The sequence below is a fragment of the Corvus moneduloides genome, chromosome 6, assembly GCF_009650955.1.
Source record: "Corvus moneduloides isolate bCorMon1 chromosome 6, bCorMon1.pri, whole genome shotgun sequence".
NCBI lineage: Eukaryota > Metazoa > Chordata > Aves > Passeriformes > Corvidae > Corvus > Corvus moneduloides.
The window spans coordinates 3,445,521-3,454,933 of record NC_045481.1 but is presented as its reverse complement, the minus strand read 5'-3'; the positions used below and the strand labels follow the sequence as shown (position 1 = coordinate 3,454,933).

Sequence of the window (9,413 nt, the reverse complement as noted above, 5' to 3'; positions counted from 1 at the left end):
GTACGTAACACTCGGCAGGGTGGGATCTCCCTGGGCAGGGAACTGTACTTGGGACACGCTGGTTTGGGCCCCCAGCTGGGCTGAAATGAAGGACAGGGATGGCTTCTCCAGCCCCAGGCTTGCAGAGAGATTTTTCTTCCTCCAGCTCTGAACCCTCTCCTGAAACACTTCAGGCTCGGAGGCTGTCAGGTTTTCCCTGTGTTTCCTAGAGGATTGCTGCCCTTGGTGACAAGACCAGGGACAGAAGGCCACAGGCTCCATTCCCAAGTACTCCTCTCCACAGAAATCAAACTCCTTGTTTCTGTCTCTACAGCAAGAATTCAGCTCCTGCCACATCAGAACTCAGCTTGCCCGGAGGGCGTCTTGTCTTCTGAGATATTATAAAAAACAAATTTTTCAGGTAAAATGTTTTATTACCCCACAATGGTCCTGGGAGAAGGCACTTTTGTTAGACCATAGAAGGAGCACAGTTTGCCCAGAGTCCCCCCCCAGTTATATCATGGTGGGCACGACGCTGGTGAGGGCGATGTCCCCCCCGATGCAGAGCTTGGTGACCTCGTTCAGCCTCTTCTCGCGGAAGTTGTACTGCAGCAAGTGAGCATCGTTCACGGCCACCTTGAAGTGATCCGTCTCACAAAGGATCTGGAGCTGAAAAGAAAACCCCAAATCAGCCCCAAAACGCATTGGATTTGTTCTAGAAGAAGTTTAAAGCCGCAGGCTGGCACTGGCTGGAGGCTGCTGCCAGCTGAGTCCAGCCCTGGGGCATATGGAGGAGCTGGAGGTGCAACATCAGTGGCCTTTACCTTCCCAAAACTCTCCTGTGCTCTCCCTGCTCCATGTTTTAGCCCAGTTTCTGCCTCCTCATCCCTATGCCAATCACTCAAAGCAGAATTGCACAGTGTGAACCTCCTTTATAGGAAAAAAACCTCGTGAAGAGCTGCCAGCAGGGAAAACACGCTACAGAAACCTGTCCAACCACTGCTGCAGAACAACAGTGTAAATAAGGAGGGTTTCATAATCCATGGGGATAGCAGAAGGGGGAAGAAGTTATGCCCTGGGCAGCTGGAGCTGCAGGAGGGGGTCAGAAGAGCTGGGGAGGTGCTGTGGGGACAGCCAGGGAAGCACATGGGGTGGCTGCCCCAGAAGCACCCCTGGGAGCTGATTCCCGTGCTAAAGCATCAATGTCCTTACACAGGTCTTGTTGCCCAAACCCTCTCAGTGCTTTTGGTGCACTGAGACTGAGCTGGAATGGTTTTTTCTGGTACCTTGAAGGGTTTTCCAGCTTCAAATGGAAACCTGGGAGCTGTCCTTTCCTCCTTCCCCCAGTTATTCTGGAACTTGGAATTGCAGACAATGACTTTCTTGTGGTCTTCGTTGAAGCGGGGGTTGAAGTGGAAGGCAACGTCATCCCCTCTCTTGAAATCCAGTGAAAACCTGCAAAGACAATAATGGAATTGCTGCTTTTGCCACAAAAGCCCTGGACTCTGTTACAGGGCTTCCCAAAAACAGCAGAAAGAAAACCCCACAGACCCCGCTGGGCAACAACAGTGCATTTACACATTTATTTAGGGTAATATTTGATGGTACACCAGGCAGGTGTTATGCAGGAATGGAAAGCAAATTCCAGCCCTCCCTGCTCCACCCCCAGTGCCCCATGGAAACCCCCCACCCTCGGAGCTGGACGCCCCCAGTACCTGTTTGGGTTGGGGTTCACGGTCCCAGTGATGGTGATGAGCAGCCGAGGGACGAGTCCTGCCTGCAGGGGCAGCTCAAAGGGGACTTTCTGGGAGACAACAGGGATTTGGTGTCAACAAAAAATCATGTCAGAAGCCAAATGCCACCCTGGGGATAACCAGCCCCAGGTCCCTCCTGTGGCCAAGCAAAACCAGCTACTGAAGACACAGAAACCCTCAAAATGATGGAGCCATTACCATTGGAGGAGTCGGTCCTCCCTGAGGAGGAGTTGGTCCTCCCTGAGGAGCAGAAGGCCCCAATCCAGAGCCACTGGATGGTTGTCCTGGGGTGGGAAACGGCCCCGTTGCTGCTGGCGCTCCAGGGAATGCTCCAGGTGCTCCTGGATATGCTCCTGGTCCTGTTGGTCCTCCAGGATAAGCTCCAGGTGCTCCTGGGTATGCTCCCGGTCCTGTTGGTCCTCCAGGATAAGCTCCAGGTGCTCCTGGGTACGCTCCTGGTGCTCCAGGACAGGCCCCTGGTGCTCCAGGATAGGCCCCTGGTGCTCCAGGATACCCTGGGAATGTCCCAGGAGCTGCTGGTTGGTTCCCCCAGGAGGGCCAGCCCTGGGCAGGGGGGGCACAGGGGGCTGGGTTGTTGCTGTTGGCCAAGGCGTCGGATAACTGGGGGCAGAGGAGAAGACAAGGGTCAGGAGGGGGAGATTCCTCCTGGGATCACGTTGAGTTCTCCAACATCCATCTTTGGTAGCCTGAAGCGTGTGCTGAGGGCAAGAGTTCAACTCTCAGGTGCCCCCCAGTTTTTTCCAGAAAACGAGTAAGTGCTGACGCAGCTGGAGAGGATTTGGGGATTTACACAGGTTAGCAAGGACACATTCCCTCCCATCCCAGCCAAAGGTCTCTGCTTCAAGGCCACAGCCACAGCCCCCATGGTTTTTGAAAGAAATCCATACTTACGGAGAAACCGTCTGACATTTTTCCTGAAACAAAAAGACAAAAGAAGCTTCAGTCATTTTTAACCTGCACCCTCCAAAAAACAGAGATTTTTGAGGGGAGTTACAGTTTACAGTGGCAATTGCTGAGTTCTCATCACATACCTGCCCAGCAGAGCCGACAGCTCCGGTGCCACAGAACAAATCCTGGTCCAACACCTGTGGGATAAACGGGAGTCACTGCCATGAGCAGCCCGAACGCTCCGGGGTGAGCCCAGCCCAGACACTCTCCGGATGAAATCCACCACTGAGCTTACAACACTCTCAGTGTTATTCATTTCCCCAGCCCTGAGGCACCATCCGGGAAAGGATTTCCATTAAAAAACCCAAACAGAATTCCCGGGGGATGCAGGAGGCACAGCATCAACCAGGAGCTGCGTGCGAGCTGCAGATCCAGCACAGCGCATCGGGGACGCGCAGCCACCCCGGGACTGGGCTGGAATGGGGAGAGGAGGGCGGCAGCCATGGATACAGGTCCCCTTCCCCCTCCCATGTATCCACAATTGTCCCATTCCGGCCGGAGGGCACCGTGGGAGGGACACGGCGGCTCCGGGCCAGCGGATAAAAGCTGCATTGCAAGTTTTATGAGTCCACGACGCGGCCTGGCCGAACACACACCTGCCTGCGCACAGGAATAGCCCGAGCTGGGTTCCTCCCATCAAAGGGAGCATTCATAAGAGAAGGAAAAAGGGACAGCCAGAAACAGGGAGAGAAAAGGAAAATTCCAAATTTAAAGCAGAGAAGGCAAATTCTCTTTGAAAGAAACATTCGGGTGCTCAAAGCTCGCAGGCGGCGCGGCTGCCCTGCCGCAGGAGCAACAAACCCCCGAGTTTCACACCCAGCAAATAACTCCTCTCCCTGTAAAACACTCATTCTCCTGAGCCCACGGGGTTTTTAAGGCAGCATCCAGCAGCCCAGACTGTTTGAACAGCCCATATCTTCCAAAGTTTTATTTGCCTTCTGGGTTCTTTTTAAAGCCCTTGGGTTTGCCATCAGTTTGGCAGGTGAAGCCAGGGGTGCACACACAGCTCCTGCTGACTCCCCTGGCCTGGATCCGGCCAGGTCAGGTTTGCTCCATGGTTGCCAGCGGCTTGTGCTGCTCCAGTGGGAGGTCCTGCACGATCCCCCTGTTCCCCTGGAATACCTCAGGGAGCAGCAGTTTTGCTCCCCTTGGCCCTGGTGGGACAGGGTGGCCGGAGTCTCGTGTCTCCCAGCTGGGTCTGGAGACAGGTCTGGACAGCTTGCTGTTTGTAACCAAAATCTCCAAAAACCACTACTCCTCTGCCACCAAAGGGTGCAGTCGGGCTTGGAGCCCGGTGCCACCTTTCCTGTCACTGCAGTGTTGGAGCTCTTGGAGCTCTCTGGAAATGCCCCTCTGGGTTATTTGCCCGCTGCTGTGGGAAGGGGTTTTCTCCCACCTTCTTCAGCAGTGCCCCAATGATGGATTGCAGAGAATCACAGTATCACTGGGGCTGGAAAAGCCCTTTAAGACCATTGAGTCCAACCATTCCTCCAGCACTATGTCCCCAAGTGCCACATCCACACGGCTTTAAAATCCCTCCAGAAATGGGGACTACAACATTGCCCTGAGCAGCTGTTCGAGGGCTGGACAACCTTTTCCACGAAGAAATTTTCCCTAATATCCAATTAAACCTCCTCTAGTGCAATATGAGGCCATTTCCTCTCATCCTGTCCCTTGTTCCCGGGGAGCAGAGCCTGAATCCCTCCCAGATCCATCCTCCTGTCAGGGACTTGTGCAGAGCCACAAGGTCCCCCCTGAGCCTCCCTTTCTCCAGGCTGAGCCCCTTTCCCAGCTCCCTCAGCTGCTCCTCATCGAGTACTTGGGCTCTGATTTCCAACAGCATTTGCGCAGCTGAGCTCAAACTCACTTGAGTGAGAGGCAATTGAAGCAGCACTCCCTAATTAACTGTATTTTTTATGTACTAATACGATGATCTGCCGGGGCAGAGGATCAGCTGCAGGAAACATCCCAGAGCTGACGTTCGTGAAGCACCCCAAACATTCCCTATATTCACAGCAAGTGGAAAAAAACTTCCGTTTGGGAAAGAAACACCAGTGCTCTCCCCTTCGGTGCTATTCCTGCAGCTGCTCTCCTGGGTGTCCCAGCCTCCCACCCCCCACCCCGCAAGGATTTTGGGGCACGGGCAGGGCTGCCCAGCACCTCGCGAGTTGCGAACACCCTTCGAGCTCCTCCACAGTCACCATCCCACCATTATCCCTAAATCCAGCGAGGGCTTTCCGCGCGCCCCGAACCGCAGAGCCCGGAGGAGCTCACGCGTGTCCCACCTCGCACTCCGAGGGGACGAGAGCACCCCTAACCCTTCCTTTCCAAGGATACCTGTGCCTAATCCCCCTGTTCTCCCCCGGGGTCCCCGCGGGAGCCGCAGCCCCTCACCTGCGTGCGGCGGCTCCGCGGCGGCTCTGGGCTCCCGCACCGGGACTCGGCGGGACCCGCCCGGGGGCGGGGACGGGGCGGTGCCGGGAGGGTCCCCACGCCGGGGACACCCGTGACAGCCCAGAACAGCGAGTTATTTCCCCTTATCAGTGGTGACATCACCAACGGGGGATGTTAACAGAGAGTAATTTGGTTTTCTCGTGGTTTGTGGTTTGCTTCGCGCGGGTCCGTTCCACGCACGGTTCCCGTTTTCCTGCCCTGCCCACCTGGAGCCGCTGCCAGATGTTTTCCTTGCCAGCGGTTTGCCCGTGTCTCCATTGCCCTTGCCATCTCCTGTTTGCCCCATTCCCCCAGCTTTAGTGAAGCTCAGTAAAACACAAATTGGCTTTTAAGCTCTGAACATTTTCTCCTTAACCCCGAAAAAATAAAGGCCAAAAAAAATCTTTGCTTCCCCCCGACGCAGCGAGGCCGGCAGAGGACGGGCTCTGGGAAGCTGTTAGAGGCAGCTGGAATTTCAACAAGCCCGATTTTATTTGAGGTTGAGGGTGAATCATCTCTGGTTTGCTCAATGGGCTCCACGGCTTGAAGCAATGGAAAAGAACGAGGTGGTTTTGTGCTGAAATCCTGATCTGCTGCACTGCGCTGCTGGGAGAAGGGAAAGGGAAGGAATTAGAATGGAATGGAATAGACTGGACTAGATTAGAATCAAACAGAACAGAGGATTTCAGTTGGAAGACAACACACAATGACCATTTAATCCACCTCCCTGACCAATTCAGGGCTGACCAAAGCTTACCAAGGGACGAACCCTCTAATTGGTGTCATCACAGATGTAGAAACTGCTTCTTTAGCTCAGCTAAAGGGCTCAGCTGATACTGCAGCTGATATCCAAAAAAAGGGCAAAAATCTGTTGACTTTGGGTTTGATTAATTTTAATATAAGTTCCTCTGGGTCAGCTCTGATTCTCTAAAAGATTTGACTTGAAAGAGGGCAGCCTCCTCTCCACTGGGGCTCCAGCCTGGATTTTAACATCCTTCAGCTTCATGTAATACTTGTCACAGGGATTCAGACCAAACTCGAGTGTGTAAAAATGCCAGGAATACCCGCGGGAGTGGCTGAAAATTAAGTATTTCAGGGAAATATATATATTTATTATACTTAACATAAATATTAAGTAATATATATTAAGTATATCAGTACATAAGAAATACACTTAATTAGGGAGTGTTGTTTCACTTGCCTCTCACAGCACCCACCCCACTGTAAACAAACACTGCAATATCTTTGGAGGTGTTTTAGGGCAAAGGGAGCTGGAGAGGGTTCAAGCCAGTAATGCTGAAGGATCCTTGATCCATGGCATGAGGAGCTGGAGCTTCCTGAGTCTGTAACACAGACAAGGCTACATGAAATCCTTAATGCACAGGTTTTTCCCTTCCTCCCTAAGAGTCTCTCAAGATGTATTTAGGAAGAGAGATTTTCATGGAAAACCCATATTGCTATTTTCAGGATTTCACTCCAAGGCTTCAAACATTAACCGAAAAGGTTTGCCTGTTTTTGGTTTTTTTTCCTGTTCCAATACCATAAGGTTTGTGCTTCCAGTTATGCAACAGACACATGATGTTAAAGAAAAATATCTGACCAAAAGTCAGTGAATACAGAAATCAAAACCAGAGCTAATTAATTCCTCCTTTTAAATAAACCAAGCTGCAGTGAGGATGATGAGTGAGGTTGGATGGGGCTTGAAGCAATCTGGTCTGGTGGAAGGCGTCCCTGCCCGTGGCAGGAGTGGAATGAAATGGTCTTTAAGATCCCTTCCAACCCAAACCGTTCCGTGATTCCATGACTCAGCATCCACGGGGTGGGTGCTGGAGCCCTTTGCACACAGAGCCAGCGATGCTCCTTATCTGAGTCATCCCACGGTGAGTCACAGGACACCGAGGTGTGGCCACTGAGCTTCACAGTTTTGTCTCCTGGGATCCAGAGAAGTGAAAGGTTGGTTTATTGCCATGAGTGAGCAGGGCAGGGCTGGAACACCCCAGCTTTGAGGGAGACGTAAGACAAAGATCTCCTCACTGGCAGCATTGTGATGCCCATGCAACCCTGCCTCTTCCAAAGTGGGTAAAGAATTAGTCGTGTCTCAAAAATCGATATATTCTGTGGGTTTGAATGTTTTTAAGCACTCCTAAGTGCCCTGCTTGGCTTAGAGAACCCTCAATATAAAACAAAACCCTCCTTGGTACCATGGATGATTTAAAACCCCAAACTGCAAATCTGAGGGGTGGGAGATGGAGGACCCAGGGAGGTGGATCAGCCATGAGACCACCCCATTTCTCAGGGATGTGCTCTCAACTTGCCCTTCACTGCAGCCAAACACTCTAAGCACGATTTGCTTCCCCCGTTTTAGAATTCCCAGCATTTCTCCAACAGCAAGAGCCAGGTGATAGTGGCTGGGTTTGGCTGGGGGAAGTTGATGTTCCTCACTGAAGCTGGTAAAGGGCTGTGGAAAAAGACCTCACTGCAATAGATAATGGATCTCTAAAAGTTAAATAACTTTAAAGCAGTAATTTCAAACTGCTGACTGGAAATCAATAATCAGAAAGCTGCTCCTCTCTTCTTGATGGTAAATTAACGTGGAGGAAACCAGTGCAGAGGGCAAGAAGCTCCATGGCAGGAGAGATCCGCTTCCCTTCACAGAGCAGAACAAACCCACATCCACATGTTTCCCTGCCTTGTGATTTCTGTGGCCTGACTTGTGTGTGGGACTGGCAGCACCCACAGTGTGCAATGTTTGGGCTGCAGATCTGCCACGGAGGCCGTGCTTGGCACGATCCCAAAGTGCTAAATTCAGCCACCATCTCTGCCTCCTCCCTGTGCAACCTCCCAGGCTGGGGAGCTGGAACAACATCACCTCCTTTCTCAGAGCTGGGGATGCGGCTGCGAGGTGCAGCCCCTCACTGCACTTCCCCGAGGTGTCACTGCAGTTTCAGCCCCGCATTCCAGTGGCCGAGTCACCTCCGACTCTCCTCGGCGGTAAGAAAGGGCAAAATCAGACAACGGGAATCTCCTCTGTGACCTGCCAGGCTTGTGCAATATCCTCCCAGGACTTCTGAGAGCAGGAATTGAAGATTCCTCCTCCTCGTGCAGCCCTTTTGGGGAGGTGGCTCATTCCAGAGCTTCCTTGGCTGCATCACCATCTCCTCCTCCTCCCAAACTTCACCTTGCCCCAGCACTGGGGAAATACTCCACGAGAGGAAGGTTGAGAACTTCACCGACTCAGGTGGTAAAGAAAGGAAAATCAGTGGATAAGGAGCACCACCCCTGCTGCTCACATGAACCCTCCTGTGTACCAGCGAGTCTGGACTCTCTCTCTTTATCCTCCTCTTATTCTCTTTATAAAGCACCAAAGCAAAACTCCTGCCTTTGGAGCTTCCTTCTCCTCCTGGAAAACACAAAACTGCAGCTCCCCCAGCCCCCTCCTGCTCTGGCAGCACCAGGAGAGCTGCAAGTCCACCCCAAAAAGCTTCACCCAGCTTCTCCTGCTGATGCTGTAGATGAGCAAAACCCTGCTAAGGTTTGAAGCTTTTATATTATTGGAGATGAGGAAATGAGAAGCACTTTGAGCCTGACATTCAGATCTGAGCATAAGCTGCTTTCCAAGCGTTCAATGAGTCTCGTAGCAATTTGTGTCAACAGAGATTTACAAAAGTCCTCAAACTCGCCCTGGCTTTGAACTTCACAGAAATCCCATCCTCCTCTGCAGCCTGATGCCCAGGGGCCCTTATGGAGAGTCCTTCATGCAAATACTATTAAATAACTGGAGGAGAAATACCTACAGTGACCCCAAATGCCAGTGCAGATGGGGCCAAAGACCCCCATGGCTCGTTGCCATCAAAATCCAAGACCTTGGTGCTTTTCTTTCCCACCCTCTGTGCCTGCCCAGCCAACGCATCCAATCTTACAGAAATTACTCCAGTTGTGAGGAACAATGCTGTGCTGAAGGAAGGGATTTAATCCGTTCATGGCAACCCTCACTGAGGGCAGGGAGAACCCCCCTTGTCTCTGGGAAAGATGCTCCACAAGGAGAGTAAAATCCCTGTGTGACACCACACTGAGCACATGGGGTTGGAGAGAAAACATGAAGGGCAAAGAAAGCCAGGAGAGCTCAGCCTGATCCAGCAGAAGGCTGCAGTACCAACCACTCCAAAGAGTTTTAATAATACAGAGTTAAAGCAGCAGTACCAATCACTCTGAAGAGTTTAAAATAGCTTTATTACACAGCAATCACAGAATCTTCAAAGTTGGGAAACACCTTTAGGA

General features: G+C 52.1%; 1 protein-coding gene across 1 annotated transcript; it reads right to left on the bottom strand.

Annotated features, from left to right (window-relative positions):
• Positions 1-392: 392 nt before the first annotated feature.
• On the bottom strand, positions 393-5,171 carry LGALS3 (galectin 3). Its single transcript, XM_032112691.1, has 7 exons — positions 5,097-5,171; positions 2,786-2,839; positions 2,646-2,668; positions 1,932-2,354; positions 1,695-1,783; positions 1,266-1,434; positions 393-648 (listed from the first exon to the last, which is right to left on the bottom strand). The coding sequence occupies exons 3-7, from the start codon at positions 2,661-2,663 to the stop codon at positions 493-495; spliced, it is 855 nt and encodes a 284-aa protein (XP_031968582.1). The 5' UTR covers positions 2,664-2,668; positions 2,786-2,839; positions 5,097-5,171; the 3' UTR covers positions 393-492.
• Between the last annotated feature and the right edge of the window lie 4,242 nt (positions 5,172-9,413).